Source organism: Passer montanus, unplaced genomic scaffold (genome assembly GCF_014805655.1).
Source record: "Passer montanus isolate IOZ18808 unplaced genomic scaffold, ASM1480565v1 scaffold165, whole genome shotgun sequence".
Lineage (NCBI taxonomy): Eukaryota > Metazoa > Chordata > Aves > Passeriformes > Passeridae > Passer > Passer montanus.
This window is the reverse complement of record NW_024363716.1, coordinates 790,117-813,722: the sequence shown is the minus strand read 5'-3', so window position 1 is coordinate 813,722 and position 23,606 is coordinate 790,117. Positions and strand designations below refer to the sequence as shown.

Genomic DNA, 23,606 nt, shown 5'->3' with positions numbered 1-23,606 from the left:
AATTTGAAGCCGTTTCTCCTCTGTTCCTTGGGTACAGAGCCCACCTGGCTGCACCCTCCTGGCAGGAGCTGTGCAGAGCCAGAAGTCCCTCCCTGAGCCTCCTTTTCTCCAGGCTGAGCCCCACCAGGTTAGTGTTCTGTGTTAGAGGCAGAGCACAGGTGGTGTGAATTGTTCTTGGTTCAATTTTGGGCATCCTCCTTGTTAGTGTGTCCCAGTGGTTTTGGAGCTTTTTGGTGGTTTTTTTCAGCCTTGTGGTCAAGGAGCAGTTGGCCTTCCCCTGCCTCCTGCCCAGGGGTGACAGCACAGAGGGGATGTGTGGGCAGCAGGGAGGGAGGAATCACAGCCCAGCTGGAGGGAGGAAACAGATGATAAGAAGGAAAAGGGGAAGGAGGAACAGAAAAAGTCTTAGGACAGCACAAACTCCACCAAAAAACAGAAAGGAGCTGCTTTGAAGGGCCGTATTTTGGGCTTGAAGCTGGAGTTGAGAAAGTGAAGGGGAAGCATTTCTCTAACTTTTTTTTTTAATTTGTGTCCTTCTGACCCCCTTCTGGGGTATGGTTTGGGGTATGGTTTTCCATCTCCTTCCTGTTACTTCCAGAAAAAGAAAAGTTCATTTTCCGTTGCAGCATTGATGCAAAGGGGATTTTTTGAAAAGATGGAAATAATGCTAATTCTAGGAATAAGCATCAGGAAAAACCACAGCTTTTGGTCTGTGTTTGATGGTGAAATAAAAGATATGAAATATTTAAATACACTTGTTAAAATACATATTTGAAATCTACCTTTCATATCATAGAATCCCAGAATGGTTTGGGATGGAGAGCAGCTTAAAGCACATTTAATTCCAACCCCTTGCCATGGGCATGGGCATGTTTTAGTAGCCTTGGTTGCTCCAAGCCCTGTCCAACCTGGACTTGTTGGTTTTGTCAGGTACTCCTGCAATGAGATGTGAAATGAAATCTCTCCCACAATATCAACACTTCCAGACATTGTCCCCTGACTTCCAAATCCAGCTCAGTGCCCCAGCCTGACCCACCTGAGAACAAGGAGGCAAACTTTGGGGAGCTGTGGTGTTCTGGAGCTGAACCCTCTCAGTTCCCTTCTGGGTACAGGTTACCAGCGCCCTCTGCTGATAAAAAACAGGCTCCTGCTCTTCCTAATTGCTGCTTTATTTTTGTTAATTGGGTCTGATGAGAAGGTAATGGCAGCATCAGTTGAGGTCTGCTCCTCTCATGCCCGCGGCAGAGCCTCACACACGGCGTTGCAAGAGGCACTGATTCCATGTTTAGGTTCAGGTGATGCTTTTTTCCCAAAGAACAAATCTGTCTTGCTGCTGTGGGTGGTTGCAGATTTTAAGGAAAGCTTTCTGGGCAGCTGTAAATGCTGAAATCAGTGCCTGTTGTAGAATCCCAGAATGGTTTGGGCTGAAAGGGACCAGCCAGTGCCACCCCCTGCCATGGGCAGGGACACCTCCCACTCAGTATCCCAGGTTTTTCCAAGCCCCGTCCAACCTGGCCTGGACCATTTCCAGGCATGGGGCAGAAGAGTAACACAATACTCCTGGGAAAAAAAACCAAACCAAACAAAAACCACTTCCTTTTCAAGATCTGTTAATAAGATTATCACTTCAAATAGTATCACCTTTGTATACAGAGAGCATCACTATGATGGAGTAGCAAGGAAGAAGCTTCTCCTTTGTCTGTTCTGGTGTAAGGAAATTTCAGAAACTGAAATTTCTGGTTTTCAGCTCTCATGAAAAGAAACTCTTGGAGAGAATTACCAAATATGATGGTTTAGAAAAATACAATTTTTATCAGCTTTGCAGTATGTTCCTACAACATCTCTGGGATGGGAACCATCTGGGTGCCTTCACAGTATGAGAAAGTAAATTACAATTAGGTTCTATTTCTTTAAAATGCATCATGTTTAATATTTCACACTCTATAGTCACTGATACTTACCGAGATCTAAAATCCATTTGACATGTTTGTACTAATCACCCACTTGTTTCCCTAAATATATTTTACATCAGAGCTCATGCTCTTTCATGTGATTGTGTGAATTTTTTTTTTTTTTTACAACAACTGAGCTCAATATATGTATTTAAGTATTTTACATCAGAGCTCATGCTCTTTCATGTGATTGTGTGAATTTTTTTTTTTTGACAACAACTGAGCTCCATGTATGTATTTAAGGAAAACAAAAAGCCTTGGAGGTTTTCCCCCTGGCTTTTAGAATCAATGTACTGGTAATTTTAATAAGGAAATATAAATTAGAGTGATGTACACTTTCATGGCTTGTGTTTAAACTCACTGCTTGATATTGGTCAATATGAGAGGAGCTGGCCTGAAGTTTCACCAGGGGAGTTCAGGTTGGATATTGGGGAGAATTTGCTTAGGGAAAGGATTGTCAAGCATTGGAACCATCCCTGGCAGTGCTCAAAAACCACGTGGATGTGGCACTTGAGGGCACGGGTTAGTGGTGACCGTGGGTTGATCTCAGAGGTCTTTCCCAACTTCCACAGCCCTCCTGTGACTCCGTGAATCCCAGGCTGGTGTTTCCAAGTGACCATTAATGGGTGTTTTCCCCCTGTGGCTCTGCAGATGCCATCAGCTCCACCAACCCCCGCGTCATCGACGATGCCAGAGCCAGGAAGTTGTCCAACGACCTCAAGAGATGCACCTACTACGAGACCTGCGCGACCTACGGGCTCAACGTGGAGAGAGTCTTCCATGACGGTACAGCTGCCTCTTGGCATCCAGCACATTGCTCCATCCTCTGGCTGTCCTTTCTGACTAATGACCCAGCTGGGTCAGCTCACATATTTGCCTGCTCAGTTACAGAATACGCTGATTTTAAGGCATTTTTGTTGTGTTTTTTAAGACGGCTCCTTAACTCGAACACTGATGTGTTCTCCACCAGCACCTTTAGTCTTTAGTCTCTTTTAAGACTCTTTTAAGACTCTTTTAAGTCTCTTTTAAGACCTTTAGTCTCTTTTAAGTCCTTATTTAATGTTCAGGTTTCCTTGGTGCTTGCTTTATTGTAGCAAAGTTTGCTTTGGTTTTTTCCTCCTGGAGAGGCTGAGGGGCTGTTTGTGGCAGAGTAGCTGAAAACGCTACATTTGAGCAGCATCATGTTCATGGGGTGTTTAGAATTGAGAGCTAGGTTGGAGGTTGGGAAGGAATTGTTCCTTGTGAGGGTGCTGAGGCCCTGGCACAGGGTGCCCAGAGCAGCTGTGGCTGCCCTTGGATTCCTGGAGGTGCCCAAGGCCAGGCTGGACAGGGCTCAGAGCAGCCTGGGATAGTGGAAGGTGTCCCTGCCCATGGCCAGGGTAGGACAGGGTGAGCTTTAAGCTCCTTTCCACCCCAAACCATTCTGGGACTCTCAGAGAGTCTTGTGTAGGGGTTTTTGATCCTTGTAGGTCCCTCCCAGATGAGTATGTGCTGTAATTCCATGATCTGGAGTTGTGTGAGATGGGATCTGTGCCCCCTCTAGTGGAATTTCAGTCCAGTGTCCTGGGGCTTGGCTGGCTTCTCTTCTCACCAGGCTCCTCTCGAGGCTGAACGTGTCAACCCCTCATCACAGCAGTTTTCTGTGTCTGAAAACCTTCTTAATTAATTAAGTTTTAATGCTTCTCAGAGCCCCTTAGTTCTAGGGGTTTTTGTTGCCAGCTTCTCCTTGCAAAGTCCTGCGCTGCCTGTGCTTACATGAGGCAGTGTCACATCAGCACCTTGTAATGGGGTGTGAAAAGGCACTTCGCATTAAAAAAAAGGGAAAAATATCAAATTTTTACATGGAATGAAAAGGTGACGCATTCTAATGTTTGCATTGGAGAAAGAAAAAAAAGTTGTAATTTTTACATGGGGACAAAGAGGCAAAACATTGTACATTTTACCTGGAAAATACTGACCTGCCCCCAGTTTTTACCCATGCTGTTGGTCAGATTTCATAGAAGAGCATTTGAAGTTGCATCTTCTTGCTTTGCTCCCTGTTTTCTGTTGAACTAGTTGCAAAAATTACTGTTTTGACTGCCTAGATTTTCTATATTGATTAGGAGTTTCAAAGAGCCATTAGGGGGTTTTGTTTAGCACATTTATTTTGGAGTGCTGGCTATAGTTAGATTGTTAATTATATACTCCAAGTCCTGGTGTTTGTGGCTCTGTCTGCAGCCTCCCTCTTAGTTTTTTTTTCCCCTTTCTCAGAGATTTTGAGAGAAGTCTCTTGGCACAAAGCTAGTGTGATAAACTTGTAAGCTTTCAGGAGGCTCATTTGTCTCTCTTTGGTCGTAAGAAAGAATTGACAGGGATCATGTGTTTTAAGAAATATCAGGGTGTTGTTTTGCCCCCATGGCAGCCAACCAGCTCTTTAATATTTGCCAGCTAATAGGATTAGAAATGCTTCTGTATGAATGGGCTACACTTGCCAGACACGTCTGGGACCAAATCCAATTCCTGATAATTTTTGCTGTTTATTTCAGCAGGAAACAAAGCAACTTCTTAACCCCATTAAATGGGGGGGTGTGAATGAGCAGTGCAGGCTGTTAATAGCTAGCACTTGATTAAATATCCCTTGGTTTGTGCTGCTCTGGGGCGTTTAGGTTCAGCGTAGCTTTAATGTTTTTTTGTGGCTTCTTCAGAGGGGTCACATTAGTTGGGCAGCCTGGGATAGTGGAAGGTGTCCCTGCCTTGGCAGGGGGTGGAACAAGATGAGCTTTAAGGTCCCTTCCAATCTCAACCATTCTGGGCAGAGGGGTCACATTAGTTGGGCAGCCTGGCATTCTGGGGTTCTCTGATAGTAGGAAAAAAAAAAAAAAAATTCACGTGAGGATGTTCCAGCCCACAGACTTTTCTTCTGCACACACTTAGTGGGTTTTGACACCAGTTCCTGGTTTGGGCTGTTTTGTTTGCAAGTTTATTTTAAAATCTCTTTTCTTGTTTCTGTATCAAAAAAAAAAAATTCACGTGAGGATGTTCCAGCCCACAGACTTTTCTTCTGCACACACTTAGTGGGTTTTGACACCAGTTCCTGGTTTGGGCTGTTTTGTTTGCAAATTTATTTTAAAATCTCTTCTTGTTTCTGTGTTGTGCCTTGCTGTGATGTAGACCTACCTTTTGGAGGAAGAAATTGGAAATGGCATTGAAGAGCTTTTTACTCCTTCATTGCACACACTTCAGAAATTAAATTTCTAATTTGTCCCCTGCAAGCAGCTAGTGAACTTAGTGGTCATCTGTTATGATTCTTCTGTGATAACTCATTTCCCATTTTCGCCACAGCTGAGTGGTAAAATAATTTAACTTGAATGATTATTGTTATTATGAAAATGCTACTTTATTCTCGAGTTAAATCCAAATACCTCGTTTCCAACGCTTCATTACAGCTGATAAGCTCACTATTGATTGTAACAGAGATGGAATCATAGAATCACTTGGGTTGGAAAAGACCCTTAAGATCATCAACTCCATTGGTTCATATTTTGTGAGAGGAAAGCTGAGTAAAGTGAAAGCCAAAATCCTCCTTCACATTCTGCTATTTTAGAGGCTGCTTTTCAGCCTTCAAGCATGTCCCACTGAGGTTTAATCTCTCATACTGTTGGGAAGTTAAACCTGAATTTCAGGCTGAAATAAAAAAGAGGAGTTCCATGTTTCAAGGGTTTAGTTTAGTAATGTGCCCAACAATGGGGGATAATAAATATTTTCTTATTTTTTGGTATTTTGAATAGTTGAACAAGGGAATTGCATTAAAAAAAATAGATAAATGGTAATAAGATCCATTTTGCTTCATATTCCCAATTAAGAATTAGAGATTTTTTTTTCCCTCTGCTTATCAGAATGGATTCTATCAATGACATTGAAAATGATTATTTTAATGCTTCTTGTCAGCACAGTATTGTAATGACTGTGTACTGCCCCAGGATGCCTTTTTAATGGTTTTAGCCTTCTTGAATTAGCTTGATGTACCATTAATGCATGAGAATTGCTTTTATTTCTGTTCACGGTGTATTCATAACCACACATCATGCCCTGCTTTATGTTCGGATTTTCCCTGACCCATTTAGCTGTGGGCCATGCAAGTCCCTGACACCACAAAGGAGCAAATGTTCAAATATTTAGAGGATAAAATTTTACTATCACAGGGTGTGAAACAAAAGGGTTTGAGTCTAACTTGGGTTCAGAGTTGAATCTGTCTCTGAAGCTTAGCAGCTCAACCAAGGAGGTTTTACGTCTTCTAGATGGGTTTTACACCCAGATTTTGATGTAATACTGCCAAAAATAAAAATAAACCTGTGAATATAGCAGCAGGAGTTGCAGGTATGTGGTAGCAGACGTCCCTGCTGCCTCACAATTTGCACTTTGCTCTGGTGCTCTGCTGCTGCCCGTATTTTTGGATGCTTTCTTTGCAAATTAACTAGTCTTTTATTAAGGAATGTGTCTGCTCTGTGTAAAAAATCTACCAGGAGTATTTTATTTCCAGATCCAAACAGTATTTATTTCCAGATCCAAGTAGTATTTCCTGTGTGGTGTTGAACAAAGGTGTCTTAAAAGGAGAACTTCAAAGCACCATTTCTCTGTTAAGGGATGGGAGATGACAGATTAATCCTGCTGCAGCCACATTGAGGGGAAGGGCTGTCACTTGCCATCAGCATTATCTAGTCAGCTTTTATAGATGTGTTTTCATTAGGAAATGTTAATCAGCCTAATGGGAAGTAAATAAAAAAGAAGTAAATTGGTCCCGTCCCGACAGCTGTTTTGGGAAGGTCCGAGTTCACTCTGGCACTGGATGTGGCCTAAGGGATTCTCTGCTGGTGGGGACCCAGTGCAGGGCAGGGTGAGGCAGCGGTTCCTTCAGCTCGGGACTTCCTTGGACTTCCTTGGACTTCCTTGGACTTCCTTGGATTTCCTTGGATTTCCTTGGATTTCCTTGGAATTCCTTGGATTTCCTTGGAGTTGGGCTGCGTCCTCCGGGAATGTGGCATCTGCAGTGATGAGCTTCAGGATAGCCTGGATCAGCCTGCTGACTCTTGCATGCTTCACAACTGCCGGGAAAGCAATGCTTTGCCTGGTTAGATATTTGTGTCTTTGGTGGTGGTTTTTTTTTTTTTTTTTTTTTTTTATTGAAAAAATTAACATTAGGGAGTCAATTTCTTTTTCGATATCATGGCTTAGCCTGGACCAACAAATCCTCAAGCCGCGTTCAGGGGGGGTTTTTTTTTTTTTTTTTTTTTTTTTAATGAGAAAGTGACATTAGGGAGTCAATTTCTTTTTCGATATCATGGCTTAGCCTGGACCAACAAATCCTCAAGCCGCGTTCATTTTAACCCCCTGTTCATTTTAAGTCGTTTCAGTTCTAAGTTCGTTTTAGGGTGTTTGTTTCAACGCAAAATTAACGTTTTGATTTTATTAATCCCCGGGAATTAGGGAGCGCGGCGGGCGCGGCCGCCAGGGGGCGCCGGAGCCGCGGCGTGAGGGGCCCGTGAGGGGCCCGTGATGGCGGCGGCGCCGCGGAGCCCCCGGCGCTTTGTGCCGCCGCGCCGGGACGTTCAAACGCTCCGGCCGCCAGAGTCGGCTGGAAAAAAATATATATAAACGCAAAAATCTGGCCGCCCTCTTCTTGTGAGGTGTTTCTGTTTGTGTTTTATTTTGAACTTGCTTCAGCTTCACCCTTGCTCATGCTTTGCCCGTACACTTACTTTATACCCTTCCTGCCTGCCTGTAGCTCTTATAGGCCATTAATAAATGAGAAGATTTAGTTTGGAAATAGGCATTTCACTTCACAGTTCTTCGGGATTTTTTGGTGGCTGTTTTTGTTTGCACAGACTTTTTCTGGTTTCCAGGTAATCTGTCAGCCCCATTCAGCAGTGACAAGTTCTGGTGCCATAAATCAGACTGCACCTTGTTCCAAGAAGGCCCAGTGTGAACAAGCAGGAGGAGATTAACCAATATCCAAAATTTATATAACATAGGCTTGAAAAGAGCCGTGGGAATTGAGCAGTGCCTGGTGAAACAGGTGTAAACGGGGGAGCAGTTGCCATCAGTAGGACTGGGCTGGAAAATGGATTTATATTTTCTGACTGGAGCTGTGGGAATTGAGCAGTGCCTGGTGAAACAGGTGTAAAGAAGCCTTCATCCTTGGGATCACTTGGCATCAGTAGGATTGGGCTGGAAAATGGATCCAAATCCCTGGATTTATATTTTCTGACTGATTACCAATTTTCACACTTTACACATCACTGTTCAAAATTCTTTTTCTGTTGTCCCACGAGGTCTCTGTGCAGTTCCCCTCGTGCTTGGTGCTGTGCAGTGTTGCTGCCATGCTGTTTGATAGGGACAGACTTCACCTTTTTTGGCAATTTTTGGTGAAAATTGCAGCAACTTTGCAGGCTTTGGAGACCTTGAGACTGATACTGCTCTATCAGGTTTTTCAACACTGCACCTGGATCCACAAATGTGTGAAGGAAAGAGAAGAGATCTTCCAGTGACTTGTCTGCATCCATTTTCTCGTGCCTGGAATCAAATAATGGGATGAGGAGCTGTAGTCCAGGGTACTGGATTTAAGAAATGCTACAGTGAGCGCAGAGGAATCGAATGATGTAATGCCAGTAAAAGTTGCAGGGAGGTTTTGATTTTAGCTCTGATGTGTCATTCAGTAGGTGACTCATAAAAAAACATAATGTCTTGCAGAACTTTTTATGTGGCTTTTAATTTTATAGTGGTTATTTCATGGCACTTCCTTTAAGTCTTAATTTGAAGTGTATGCACTAAGGCAGGTTACTTAAAACCTACAGCAGAGCTGCTGATTCTGTGCAATAGGTGACAGCTGTTAATTTTTTTGGAGAGCACAATAAATGCAAGACCTAGTTCAACATTGATTAATTCTTCATTAAATGGCAGCAAGAATGTAGATCAACATCTCTTCGAAATGCAAAAAAAAAATCACGTTTTCAGTAGTGAAGATTCAGAATTAGTTCAGTAAAGTCATATTCTGTAATGCAAACTCTAATTGAAATCCTGGGGCAGGAAACAAGATGGTTGGGGGGTAAATTGCCTTTTTTGAAAATTTTACAGTAGACATGAGAGTAAGAGGCAGAATCAGTGTGTTTTATGGACTCATGTGTGTTGTGCTTGACAGATAAAGTGTTATAAACACATTTGTGGAGTGTCTGGCGAGCAAGCAGGAATTGTTTCCCCTTAGAAGCGAAAAATTCTGGAAGAAGGAGGAAGTTTGAAAATCCCTTATTTTCCAAATCTCTGCTTTTCTCAGTAAAGATACCAGGAAAGGCAGGATAGAAAGAAGCCATAAACAGGTGTTGCCATGCTGCAGTTCCTGGCGGAGCTGAAAGCAGCAGTGACAATTTCTGCCATTCTTTTAGAGCCAAGTCAGCTGAACAGCAAACTGCTGGCAGGGCTGTGTCCAGAGGGGATGCCTTAAAAGCAATGAAATGAAATACTGCTCGGTGATACCTGAGTGAGGGTTCTTTAGCTGCTGCAGAGGGAGTGACCACAGGTTAGGTGAGGGCCAGGAAGGGCTTCAGCAGAGCATGACCTCCTCAGAGTGCCAGTTTATATTTGCTTTATCACAGCCAGAACCTTTTTCTTCCTCATGTCTGCTTAATTCTGAGTGTTCTGTGTAAACTGTGCCTCGCTTGCTGCATTTTGGGGGATGCTCTGCCTTGCCCAGCATATCTTTGCCTCTCTTCCTACTGCTGCGCTTTGTTACATTTCTATGATTATGGTTTGATCATTTAATCTGACATTTTCCTCTTAATTTTTTATTGACAAATCTTAATTACCCATACACCTCATCTGCTGCTTTATGCCATGTTCTGTACAGCTTCTCTAGCAAGCCTTGACATACAGAGGGCAACATGAAATATCTAAAGCTTGATTTTTCAATTTTTTTTTTAGTTATCCTCAATATGTCTTCCCTTGGCTGTTTGTTTAACTGTCCTTTGTGAATTTGTCTTTAAATTTGGCCGCAAAAAAATTAGCTTTGCTGGTTTAATATTGATGAATGGAAGATGAAGAGCTAACCTAGGAGATGTGTTGTCTGAAGACAGAAAGGGAAGGCAGAATGCCCTTTCTGTAACTTCATTCTGTTCTGGATGTGTTTAGGCGCATTTATTAAAGAGAAGATCCCGCTTTGCCGCCTTACAATAAAGAGATGCTTTTGTCTGAGCTATCAAACGTTTAAAACCGGTGTAATAAACATAATCCTTTTGTAACCTTCTCTGTTGTGTAACAAACACATTTTCAACATCAAAGTTGATTATTAGCATAGCTGGTTCCTCAAAAGCCACTTCCGAAACGCATTGCAAATCGTTGCCTTTCAGCTAATCCGTATGCATATGCAAATCCCATTGAGCTGTTTGCTTGGCCGGGATTAGCAGCGTGTGTTCAGCCTTTAAAAGCCTCCCTGCATGCCTGGGGGTGGAGTGTGGAGCAGGGCACAGTGCTGGCATTCCCCGCGGAATTCCTGCGCCAGCAAACTTCCAGCGCTGCTGCTGGAAGTTTACGAGAAGCGTTTTTCCTTCCTCCTTCTCTATAAAGTAGAGAACCTTTAATTATATAATGTATAACATACATTGTTTATAACGTACATTAAATTTATTTACTTTAATTATATAATGTATAAAGCATAATGAGCTTTGAAATTGAGGGTTAGGTCTGATGAGATGGTGCTGCACAAGGCAAATGTTGCCCACCAAATCTGGAGCTTCTGCCTCTTCCTCTAGAAGAAAAGCATTTGCACTGATGGTGTTGTGTGATTTTGGTCAAATGTCAGTGCAACTTTATCTGTAAGCTCCTCCTTTCATTTCAGTTTCTGTTGTTGGAAAGTTTTAAACATTGAGACTGTTGTTCTCTGCATCAAAACTCTTCCCTTTTTTTTCCTTACTGGAGTTCTGTGTGAGCCCAACACACCAAGGTCAGGTCCTGCCTGCTGCAGGATCTGGCCAATATTTTGTGGAAAAGAGAAAATCCAGCACAACATCATTTTATACAACTCAAGAGATGAGTCTGGAGAACACAGAGCTGTTTTTGAACAGCCTCTGTAGATTTTGGGTGCTTTAGCTTGGTCTTTCCAGGGTTACCAGTCTGGGATCCCTGTGGACTTGTTTCAGCAGTGCATTTTGGTTAGGAAGTAAGCTCAAATCAGGAAGATTAGTTGGCAGATGGATGGGACTGCCTCAGTTATGAAAATGATCCCAAATATTAGATGTGAACACAGGGGCTCAACATGTTTTATTAAAGGGTTAGGAAAACTGGGGGCTCTTACACTTTAGATGTGGCACTTGGGGATGTGGTTAGTGGTGGCCTTGGCAGTGCTGGGGTAATGCCTGGACTTGATTTTAGAGGGCTTTTCCAGCCTAAAGGGTCCTGTGATTCCTGTGATCCCTGACAGTCTCCACATGTGACTTCAATTCATTATTTCCTGCAACTTTCAAGACTTCAAATTAAATTTTTGAATAAATTGTAACTCTGATAGAAGACATTTTTTGGAACATATTTGTCGTCTGTGACAAGTGCATTCCCTCAGCAACCTCTGTGGAGTGCTGGTTTATGACCTTTAGTTCACTAATTATTATAAACTAAAAATTGAATAGTGTTGTTAATAAATGTGTGAATGTTTGTTCATTTTAGTTTCAGCACAAGATTTTGTGTGACTTCTGCACTGTCTCAACTTTAAAAAGGCTGAACATGGCTTTCAGAGCCACAGAACCAATTTTAAATTAAGGCAGAGGTTTGTTTTTCTTCAAGCTCTATCTGCACTTAATGAAAGAACGTTATTGGCAGATGCTGAAGAAATATTTTTTTCCATAGAAAATTGGATTTGGGGCATAAAACTTGTTAATGTTAATAAAGACAGGTCATTACTGGTCTCAAGTCAGATATGCAAACTCCAGGAGATGGAGTGCTGCTGGTGGCACTTGTGCTGCTGCTACTTGGGTGTGAAAAAAGCCCTGGTGAGGAGTAAATCAGCCGGAGTTGAGCGCACACACAATCGCCTCCCTCCCATCATTTATGCCCCTCCTGATGCCTGATGCACTCACTTGTGTCTTAGGCCTGGTAATTTACAGTCTCCCAGAAAGGTATGTTTAGATTTAAGCTGTGCAATAGTGTAACTAATGAGAAATAGAGGGGAATTTATAGCACTTGGTGATTGATTGGCCAAGTACCTCGACATTAATTGAAATCTGAGGACTCCCAGCTGTCTTTCAGTTTTAAAAAAAAATTAAATAGGAAAAAATAAAGCGTTTTTGGAGTAGTGAAACTATTGCTTTGTAGCCTTTATGGAGAATGTGGTTGGGGTGAAAGGTGTGATTCCCTAAAGAATGGAAGGGCTGTTTCCTAATCACCTGAGGCACTGGCAGTATCACTCAGCTTCTGCTTTTACAACCCCGCTGTGACTTCAGTTGTCTTTCCCTGGGAGTTTGGCCCCAATTCCACCTGGGAGCCTGGCTGTGGAGTCAGCAGGTTGTGCTGCTGTCTCTCCCCTGTTTGGCAGAGGCACTCAGGCCTAACTGTTGTGTGACAAATTATCGGGATAAATACTTGGCCTTAATAACGCCGTTTAACCGGCCATCTCCATGGAGAGCACACAGCTCTCTCCTCTGCTGTCATCCTCTAAATGCACCATTCTTGCTGGAGCTTAGTCTTGTGCAAATGTCTAAATTTTCCCATTAAGTGCTTAAAAAGTAATAAAACTAAAGCCATTAGCCTTCACTCGTCAGATCTGTATCAAGAGAAATATTCTTGGGCGCCATAAATCTGATCAAGTGTTCGACATTTATATCATTCGACTTCATTCTCTGGAAATGGACCTTTGAAGGTAAATTGCATTAAGTAGGGCAGTTTAAATTTTTAATACAATCTTATTGTAACTGTTAGCAAATGATTAAAGTGCAAAGGGGGGGCTTATGTGTTTTGGGAGATTTATGTGAAATGCTCCATGATGCTTCTGCTCTGGCAGGGAACTGCTTTTGTGACAGCTGGATGTGCATAAACCCACATACCCAGAGGATTTTGAGCTTGTAGTGGTGGAGGAGATGACTTGCTATCTGCTGCTGGATTTCTGGAGGGTGTTTTGGGAGCAGGATTTATTCCACCTGCACTGTGGTGTTGCTAACACAAAGCTTAACTCTTTTTCCAACAGGTCCCTGTGTGCCTAAGAGGGGGCACTTGGATTTTGGTGGCTCGATGGCAACGAGCTCTAGGGCTGAGGTGGTTTATTTAATTTATTTAGGGCCTTGGTAGTTTGTTTTGAGGGAAGTCTTACTTTAAAGTACAAGAACAGTCTCTAGCTTGAGTTTGGTGAACAGCATAGATAAGTTGTGCTTCAGGAGCAGTGATGTGTTTATGCACCTTTTTTTGGTGTTGCTGTAGACTTTGAGTTGTTAGGTAACAATTTTGTGTCATTTTGGTAGTTAAAGCAGAAATGTTCTCTATGAAAGCAGTCATTTGGTGATGTGTGCCCCAAAATGGGCTCCTGATGAAGCTGCTCGCTAAGGTGGTAGAATCCTGAAGCATCTTATAATTTTCTGTTACTTAAACTCATGTTTTGATGTGATTAAAAAGTGATTTTATGTTTTGACATAGAATTAAATACATACAATGATGTTATCCTTAAGATGTTATTCTTTAAGGGTAATTAACAACTGAGTTGTTTCCTTTATGGACTTTTTACAAAACATATCAATTTGACAATATTCTCTTTGAGTCTTTTCAAGTTGACTTTTTTTCTTGTCTCAACATTTTTTTTTAATCTTTGCATTTAAAATCATAAGTCTGTGTGGGATATAACATGATTTATGAGTTTATTCTGCCCTCATGGAAAGGTCAGCAGAGCTCCAGGAGGTTCTGGTGAGGTAAATCCATGTGCAGGAGACTTTACCTGTATGTCTGGCACAATGTTCCCATTAAATCCTCAACTCCTGTGCTTCTACTTGCAGCACAGTTGAAGCAGTGAAGAAAAAACAGGTTTATTTTTTAAATTGCTTCAGATGCCAGATTGTTTCCAGTGGATTTATTGGCATATTTGCTTACCTAGTCCTGGAAGGCAGTGATTTGCATGGAAGTTGGGAATAAGTGATGTGCAATGTTAATTAGATTTACCTGTGGAGGAAAAAAAAAATGTTGGCATTGATGAAAGATATTTAATACCGAGCCTGATTTACAGCTGTATTTTCATATCTTGTAAGACAAGGTTTAAGGAGCAAAGATTGGTTAGCCAAGCACTTTGTCCTGTAAAACTTCCTAATGCTTTTGATGCCTAGCACTACAGATTTATATATTTTTGGTCAATTTGACTTTTCTTTTTTGGTCATCGAGGTTTCTCGCAGCAAGTCCCACCCCAGGCTGTCAGAGCATGGAGGGGTTTGTGCTCAGTGCAGAGCAGGAGCTCCTCTGCCCTGGTGTGACTTCACAGAGGCCCCACTTCTTCAGGGCAAAGTAACTTCAGGCATTTCTGGCTGCATGTGGCCAGGAGTTAGCTGGATAAATTGCCACTTTCAAACTCCAGCTTTGGAATTGTCCAGCACTCATGTCTCTATAACACCTGACATGTGAGATGCCAAGCTTTCCTTTTAAACAGAAGAATAGAAAGGTTGTTTAGCCTAGAAAATTGATTGAATTTAAAATAACAGGCACGATGGCCTTAATAGTGGCTACTTACATTAATGTTTCCCATTTGGAAGCGTTTGTGGTTAAGGCTTGCTCTGGTAGTTATTACTGCCTCTCCTGCACTATGTAATTGTGGAATAAATTTACTTTTATTGAACCCTTACTTATCCTGTAAATATGGAATATTAAGCTAAAAGGCAGCTGCTGTAAAAATGTAAGCTGCTATATATCTTAACATCTTCCACTTCTGTTTCTTAAGGTAAAAGCAAGTATTTGCTCACACAAAAATCCCAATTTTGCATTGTTTTTTTTTTCCCACCAAGTAGTTAAAACAGGTATTTATTTAAAAAGTATTTATCCCTGCTGATGTTTTTCACTCAGCTGTCAGCATTCCAGCTTCAACTGAAAGCCATTTTCTGTCTGTCCATGAGTGAAGGAAAATTTCCTGCATTCCCATCTTTTGCACAAGTGGCAGGTTTTAACTGAACCTGCTGTTTACTCTTCTTGGACGTGCACAGGAGATGGATGGTCTTACACAGGTTTTTATGAAAAACCAGTTTTGATTTAAATTAGTGGTAATTGGAGAAGAGTGTTTACATCTCCTATAATATGCAGCACCCTTGTACTGTGAGCACTAAGAAGAGAAATGGCACCAGATGTTAGGGGTCTTGTGTGCCTGGAGTCTTCCCTTATAATATTCCAAGCTTTCCTTGGTTGAGCAATTTAAATGTATAAAAAAGAGCACAGGAATAACTGTATTCCCTGTCTTTGGGGAGTGAAAGGTGATCAGACTGCTGGTACCTTTGGGTGTTTTCCAGGACCCATCTTAGGAGCAGGGAGTGGTCAGGTCTCAGCCTAGATGAGGTTTACCTCAGCTCATCTCTGGGGTGCTGCAGAATGTTCTCAGTTTTCTGAGATGTGGGGCTGGAGCAGACTCTCACCTTGTGCCTTGAACTCCTCCTAGGGAGTATTTTCCCCTCAGATCCCTGCCTTTCTCATCCTTGTCCTTGGATGGAGCTGTGCTGATGAGGTTGGTGCCTCAGGTTTTAGCTTTTCTGTTTTTCAGATTCTGTGCTGCTTCAGTGTGTACACTCATTTATTCTGGGCTTCATATTAGGGGATGGTGAGCTCTCTTCAGAGAGTAGGGAGACCAAACAAGGGAGACCAAGGGTGACTGATCCAAATCTCAGGCCCAAGAGCATAAACAATGTGAACTGAAGAGAGAAAAACAAGAAGGATGGGATTTGATACCCTAAAGCTGTAATTGGACAATTAACTCCAATATGCAAGAACTTAAAAAAGTGAGAGACCCCGTGACTGGTCGTCCATTTTTGTGACCATTTTGGTCCATCTTGGGTGTAACCCTGGCTGAGCTCTTGTGCTGCCCAAGGTGGATCCATTGAGGCCTTTAAATAAATGCCTGCTTTATTCTTTGACTCTGTCTGGCCTCTGTACTAGGGCAGCCTTCACCAGGCCAGGGCAAGACAGCTCTGTCAGAGCAGCTCCTCTGGCACCAGCGTTCCCAGTGGGGATGAGCTCCCACAGGAGCACCAAGAGGAGTCAGTTCATTATGGAGGCACCACCCTGGTCCTTCCCCAGGGGAATTCAGCCCTCTGCTCCTCAGCCCTGAGTGCAGGGCGGGAGGGCTTTGCTTGGGGAAATGAGCTGTGCTCACTTGTTTCCATCGGAAAACGTGGTTTGCACGGAGATCCGCAGAGTTTGGTGTGCAGCTCCAAGCTCTCCTGCTCACGGCTCCCTGAAAACCACGTGGGCAGGGAGGGAGGGGAGATGCTGAGGAATGGGTGGGTTTTGACTAACAAAAAGTCACGTTTGAGATGGAGGTGGCAGGGGGTGGGAAGGTTAATTTTGTTGTGGTGCGCTAGGTCAGCCATGGAAGAAGAGGCATTCAAGCCAAGAGCTTTCCCTCCCAACTTGGAGCAGGAATTTCACATGCTTTTCATTAGCAATGCCTTCAAGCAGAATGCAACTCCCAGTCATTCTGGCTCGTGGAATCAAATTTAAATGTATAAAAAATAAGCGTCAGTTCCCCTCCAAGGCCAAATATTTGCTAAATATCAGTTCTCCTTGTTTACAACTCTAAGTATCCATGGCATATCCCTGTTTATTGCAGAAGAGTTCTTGCACATAAATTTTGTTTAGCTTTTCATACTACTGATATATTACAATAAAACCTGTCCCAAATTGATAGATTGAGTATATAAAAGTACAGACAATTCAACTGATTTTTAAAAAGAGTTGAAATGCTTCTCACTCTCTGGATTGTTTTTGATATCTGCCATAGATTAAGTTGGCATTCATCTGTTTTAGAAATATTTTTTAGAGAGTATTAATTTCAAATATTATGTTCAGAAGCATCTTGGGACAAAAATATTTCTGCCTTCTTGAAATTTTTATTCACGTTATAGAAGATCATTGTTCTGACAGAGCAAGCAGCTAAGAAATTTGAGGTGAGGAATGGTCTATTTTGACCCCACCTGTGTCCAGTTTGGGGCCCCCAGCATAACAATGTAGAGTTACTGGAGAGATTCCAGAGGAGGCCATAGGGATGCTCCAAGGGCTGGAGCCCTCTGCTCTGGAGCCAGGCTGGGAGAGCTGGGGGGCTCACCTGGAGAGGAGAAGGCTCCAGGGAGAGCTCAGAGCCCCTTCCAGGGCCTGAAGGGGCTCAGGAGAGCTGGAGAGGGACTGGGACAAGGGATGGAGGGGCAGGACACAGGGAATGGCTTCCACTGCCAGAGGGCAAGGCTGGATGGGATATTAGGAATTAGGAATTGTTCCGTGTGAGGGTGGGCAGGCCCTGGCACAGGGTGCCCAGAGCAGCTGTGGCTGCCCCTGGCTCCCTGGAAGTGTCCCAGGCCAGGTTGGATGGGGCTTGGAGCAGCCTAGTGCCTTGCTTGTGTTCAGGCTGTGTTTGAGTCACTGAGCTCAGGCTGTCCTGGGCTCCTTCCCCTTCCTTGGCCAGACTGTGCTGTGTGTGTCAGTGCTACCAACACCCCTGTACTCACATTGCAGGGAGAGGTAGAAGTTTCCCTTGGCTAATTATCTCTCCCATGTGAGAGCAGGAGCTTTTGCAGGTGAGGCAGTTTTCATTCATGTGTGGTTTTTGTTCAGTTTTGGTCTTAATTTAGGTCTGTACCACATAGGATGAAGACAAATCCATGTGCATAGGTTAAAATCTGACCTTTGGTTTGCACTCTTCACTCACTAATGTGTTTTAAAATATTTTAATATATAGCTTCCCAGGCTCCAGATCAATAACCCAATGGGTCTGAAATGACAGAGTGCTACGATATTCCCCTTTAATTTAAACATGATTAGCTGATGAAGGTTATGATCAATATGCTAGGGGAAGATAAATTAATTGATATCATCCTTTCAGGATGATAAGAGGCCTATTGGAGGTGGGATGTAACTAATGAAGCTGCTTCTTCATATATATGAGCCATTCTTTATACAATGTATTCTTACTAAATCATGGTTATGCCATCATTAATTTACATGAAAAACATAAGCCACAGACCAGTTTGTTATTAAAATTGCATTCATTTGAGAAGAAACTATGCTTACACTGTCCCTGCCTGTGCTGTAATGTAGTGAGGGAAAATAATCTCGGAATTTACATAATTGTCTTTTTGTGTTTGCTGAACAAGACAGACTGGGTTCTGTTGGCTTAATTCCAGCGAGTTTCTGGGGAACTTTTTAAGGAGATGCCAGTAAATGTCACTGGTTTTGGTGGAGGTACAAGTGACTGCAGAGTCCTTAGCATAAGTTTTGTGAAGTGCTTCCCTTCATGAAGAAAACTGCATGCAAGGAAGCTAAATTTACTTAATGGCATTTTTGTTTAGCCACTACACAAGTACCTGTTTCCAAAGACTGAATTTTTGATTAGTGTTTAATTTGTGACTCAAACGGTAGCAAGAAGTTTTATTTTTATGTATTTATGACATAAAAAGAGCTCTTTCCAAAGGCTTCAGCTGAATTAGCAGCATGAGCTCAGGTTCCAGTGTGTGATGGGATGAATTTCTGAAATGGTTTGACTTGTTTAAATTGAAAGATTGTAGGAGAGGTTTGGAAGTTGCTGCATTCCACATGAGTTCTGTTTGATCTTTTTTTATTATGGGTCTGCCAAGCTGTGTATAGAGATGTTAATGGCTCTGATCCCTGTATCCGTTTGATAAATGCTGCTTTTTCTTCCATGCTGAAGAGAATGTCTCAATAAATTGCAAAAAAACCCCAAAATAAAAAAATTAGGCATTTTTCCAGCTGTGCTGCTGCTGCTAAGGAATAAAAGCTAAAATTAGAAATAATGATACAGCTTCTTTCCATAAAGAATTTCACTGGGATGTGTGGTACCACCAATCCAGGTATTTATTCAATGTCAGGGTTAGAATATTAGAACTTTAGGAATATTAGTACTCTATCAGTTCTGATATTCCAGTTATCTTTGGTTTGAGCTTCACAGTGGATTGCCCTGGTGCAGTGGCTGGTAAAAAAGGGAAATCCATTTTATTCCTTGGCAGCAAAGACCAGGCTTCTCCTATCTGCCAGGAGAATATCCCATGGAAGAATGGAAAATGTTTGCTACCATCAGCTTTGTTAGTGTGGTGTTAAAAACACAGAGGGGACTTGGTACAGAATTCCTGGTATTGCTTTTTGTATTTTTTCCCCTAATCCTCTGATGCTCACCTGGTGGAATGAGACTTCTAGAGTCACGTTTTCCACGTGGAGAGCCCAGCTGGAGTCTCCCATGGAGCACTGTGGAAAACCTTTGCTGTAACACATCAGTTTCTGGAGCAGGCTTTGGTGGTGACCCCCATTTGTGTGCTGTTCATCGTTTGCTTTCCCCCGAGTGCTCTGCCTGACCTGCCTGCCTGTTTTGTTCCCCTTCAGTTGCCCAGAAGATTGTTTCCACCAAGAAGAAGCAGCAGCTCTCAATCGGACCCTGCAAATCTCTACCCAACTCTCCGAGCCACTCCTCCGTGTGTTCTGCCCAGGTTTCTGCCGTACATATCAGCCAGGTACAGACAAAATCAATGCTTGGGAAGGGAACTGATAAGCTGCTTTTCATCTCTGATGTGTTTGGTGCCATTTCAAGTGCTCTCCTTGCTGCTCGAGAGGTAGTTGCCATTTTATTAATGCTGCCAGTGCTCTGCAGTTTGAAGTGGTATTTGAATTTTTAAGATTGGCTTGAGTTCAAGAAACAAAGCAGCAAACTAGAATAATTTGGCTTTAAATCCTGCTTGGATTGATAAGCCTGCTTTGATCATTCTCATTGATACCCAGCAGCCTGCAGGCCAGTCATTACAGTTGCAGGATTTGCTGTGCTGTGGTTCAACATCCCCTTGCTGTGTTTTTGGTGGTTACTCTCACTCAGCTGTGCTGAGATGGTGTATCCCAGTGGTCAGAGTGCTGGAATTTTACACATCTCTGATGTGTTTGGTGCCATTTCAAGTGCTCTCCTTGCTGCTCGAGAGGTAGTTGCCATTTTATTAATGCTGCCAGTGCTCTGCAGTTTGAAGTGGTATTTGAATTTTTAAGATTGGCTTGAGTTCAAGAAACAAAGCAGCAAACTAGAATAATTTGGCTTTAAATCCTGCTTGGATTGATAAGCCTGCTTTGATCATTCTCATTGATACCCAGCAGCCTGCAGGCCAGTCATTACAGTTGCAGGATTTGCTGTGCTGTGGTTCAACATCCCCTTGCTTGGTGGTTACTCTCACTCAGCTGTGCTCCAGTGGTCAGAGTGCTGGAATTTTACATTCAATGGTATTTTGAGAAACATATGGTTAATACCAACTTTTTCTTAACATTAGCATATGGTTAATACCAACTTTTACCCAAGTGTATTGCCTGCTCCCCTGTGTTTCCCTGACAATGCCCTTCCTCAGTATCTTTGTTTTCTAGTGTCAACTGATAATCTCTGGGCTTGTCCCCAGTTGGGATGGATATAAACTGAATTGTGTCAGATACCCACAGCCATTCTGGTGTGGTTTTCAGTCTAAACTCAGTAACATGCAGGTTATTTTGCAGTCCTGAGCCACCCACATGAGGATTTGTTTTGACTATGGACCTTTATCCCACACAGTGCCTGCTTTTTGGCAGAAGGGAGTAACTTCTCCCACTGCAGGTGCCAGTTTTAGTCTTCAGAGTTCTCTGCTGTGACTCACTCTGCTTCAGGCTGAGCCCTGATACAGCCCCAGGCTGTGACTGTGGCTTTTGCTGATGAGCCCAAAGAGAGTGCTGGAGTTCAGACCCCTCTTTCTAAAGCAGGTGCTGAGTGAGGTGTGCTGCTCCTCAGAAGAGCCCTGGCAGCTTCTGGTGAAGAACAAGTTCTCACGTGGGAGAAGTTCTCCCATTCCAGGTTTCCTCAGCTGCTCTGTCTCTGACCAGTTCATGGCCACAGCCCTCGGAACTCGCCCTCCCTGGGGGCATTTCTTGTTAACGAAGCTTTTTTGTTGAAGGACATCAAATATCTGGGGGCTCACTCGCTTCCAATACAAGTCTAGTTTGAAGGTCAACAGCAAACACCAAATTCTAGACCAGCACCATCACCTATGCAGCAAACTTCTTGCCAGTGATAAGAACTGTTTGGGAAAATCAAGGCAAGGTAGCTTTTGTGATAAGGCTTCCTAGATTCTGTTTTAATAAAAGTGAAATAATGTTCTTTACTGCCTTTGCCGGGTGTCATAATTACCTAAAGGGGCAATTGCATCACCAGTCAAAGATGTCTCTTTTCTGAGACTGATGTCATGCCTAAAAGTAGAGGCCAGAAATCTGTTTCATGTCGTATCTCCTTTGTGCTACACTTAAAGGCAGTATGACCTTGTTTAAGGGAAGGAAGCTGAATCCTTATCCCAGACTTAAAAGAACTTTGCAACTGCAATTCCAAGTTTAAGATGATCTGGGGCAAGATTTGCCATCTCTGATCTTGGCTGGAAGACTGGCTGGTGTCTTGCCCTTTGGAACATCTCTGTTGGCGTAATGATGTTTCTCTGAAGATTTCCTCCATGAATCAACCCCGTTATCGGTGCAGTGCCCTGCCACTTGCATTCTCCACAGGAGCAGAGGCCTTCAGAGGCAGTGGTTACACACAGCACTTGAGCTAAAGGCGGATATTGTTCCATCTCTGGTTGGATCATCCCGGGGATTGAACTCCTGCAAACTCTCCAGATGACTCTGCAGTCAAAAGCTTAGGCTTTAGAGAGAGGAAAAAAAGAGGTATAGAGTGTCACCTTAACCAGAGTAGTCCTTAGCATACCTTGGGGGGAATTCTAAGGCTCAGCACTATCTAGAGCTTCTGTGGTTTCACTCTGCCACGTTGGACAGGGCTTGGAGCAGTCTGGTCTGGTGGAAAGTGTCCCTGCCCATGGCAGCGTGTTGGAATGAGATCAGCCTTGAGGTCCCTTCCAATCCCAGCCACTCTGGGATTCTGTGACAGACTTGTCTGTGTGTGGGGGTGCTTCTCCATCCGCATGTCCAGGAGTCTGAGTGGTGCCTGCCTCAGTGAGATCCCTTCCAGAAAATGCTCTCAGGAATGTCTGTAGCTACGTGTTTCCAGAGGCCTGTCCCACACAGTAAGATGCTTCCTATTCCAAAAACAAAATCCATTTGTCTTTGTAGTAGATGCTGCTTAATTCTCCTTCTGACTTAGTTTTTAATGTCTGTGTCAGTCAAGGGGAAGGTTTTCCTTGAAAACCCTTGTAAGTACTTCAGGTACCTCTGTTGGCTTTCATGGCAGCACAGAATGCATGGAAAGAATTTTATTCTCAAATCCAAGGATTACCATTCATGAACATGATGGACAAAGCTGTTGTATACTCTGTCAGCAAGAGGGATGGTGCAACATTGCTTACATTCTGTCTGCTGCATTCAGGTTTTCCAGTCACAGCCACTTTTGGAACACTTCAAGAGGTAGACTGAGCTGTTTAGAGGGGAAGAAGTGTTGTGTAGTGGATTGAAGGTCTCTTATTGGCCACAGGACATCTTGGAATAGGTCTTTAATTTACATTTTACAAGTCCAGACCAGTCACTTCTGTATCTCTGTGCTCTGCATGTCTGTCCCACTTTTCATTCCCACATTCCCCTATGCCTTGACATTCTTCCTAGGCATGATATGCTTGTATACCATGCTAAGTCTAAGTTCAGAGAAGAATGAGTTCCCTTTTCCCTCACAAAACCCCACAAAGGCATTCTTTTTCCCTAAATTCATCCTGGTGCTTGAGGAGTTGCTTGCCTTTTACACCTGACATATCAGGAAGGCAATTTTAAGATACTAACTTAGAATTGTGCCAATAAAAACAGATCCAAAAGGCTGTTTACTCTGCTCAGCCCCTGGAAGTGGAGATGGTCTGGTTCCCAAGCCCATGAGGCTGCTCAGCTCAGCCCCACCTCTGGTCCTCAGTGCCTCTGTGTGGGGTTGGGTAACCTGCTGAGGAGTTACCTGCAGCTGGGTTTGAGTTTGCATTGTTGTAAAAACAGCTGGAAAAGCCTTTGGCACACCAGCTGCTGTTGCTGTTTGTGTGAAAGGCTCCAGGCCCCTCTCCAGACAAATTGATGTGCACATTCCAAACAGGAATCCCCAGCAGTGAGCTGCACTTTTGAAGACAGAGATGGAAAGATTGTTTTACCAGTGACTAATTCCTTGAAATCTGCAGTCTGTATGTGCTCACACAGGCTGGCTTTCCTGGAATTCAGCTGTTATGTTCTGCTGTGAGAGGAGATTGAAAATGGCACCATGTTTCCATGTCTGCCTGGTCTCTGTGCATTCCTCTGTGACCCTTTGGTGAAGGAATTTTCCCCAATATCCAATCTACCCTCCCCTGGCCCAGCCTGAGGCCATTCCCTCTCCTCCTGTCCCTGTTCCTGGAGCACAGCCCGAACCCCGGCTGTCCCCTCCTGTCAGGAGCTGTGCAGAGCCACAAGGGCCCCCCTGAGCCTCCTTTGCTCCAGGCTGAGCCCCTTCCCAGGTCCCTC

The 23,606-nt window shown here is 43.3% G+C and overlaps 1 protein-coding gene across 10 annotated transcripts in view; it reads left to right on the top strand.

The window, feature by feature from the left end:
- Positions 1-23,606, top strand: part of AGAP1 (ArfGAP with GTPase domain, ankyrin repeat and PH domain 1) — a 308,565-nt gene that overhangs the window by 118,101 nt on the left and 166,858 nt on the right. For all 10 annotated transcript variants that reach the window (XM_039703608.1, XM_039703607.1, XM_039703606.1 and 7 more), the window contains 2 exons: positions 2,604-2,738; positions 19,524-19,651. In XM_039703608.1, the coding sequence (XP_039559542.1) occupies positions 2,604-2,738; positions 19,524-19,651 (263 nt within the window). The remainder of the gene's footprint in view (positions 1-2,603; positions 2,739-19,523; positions 19,652-23,606) is intronic.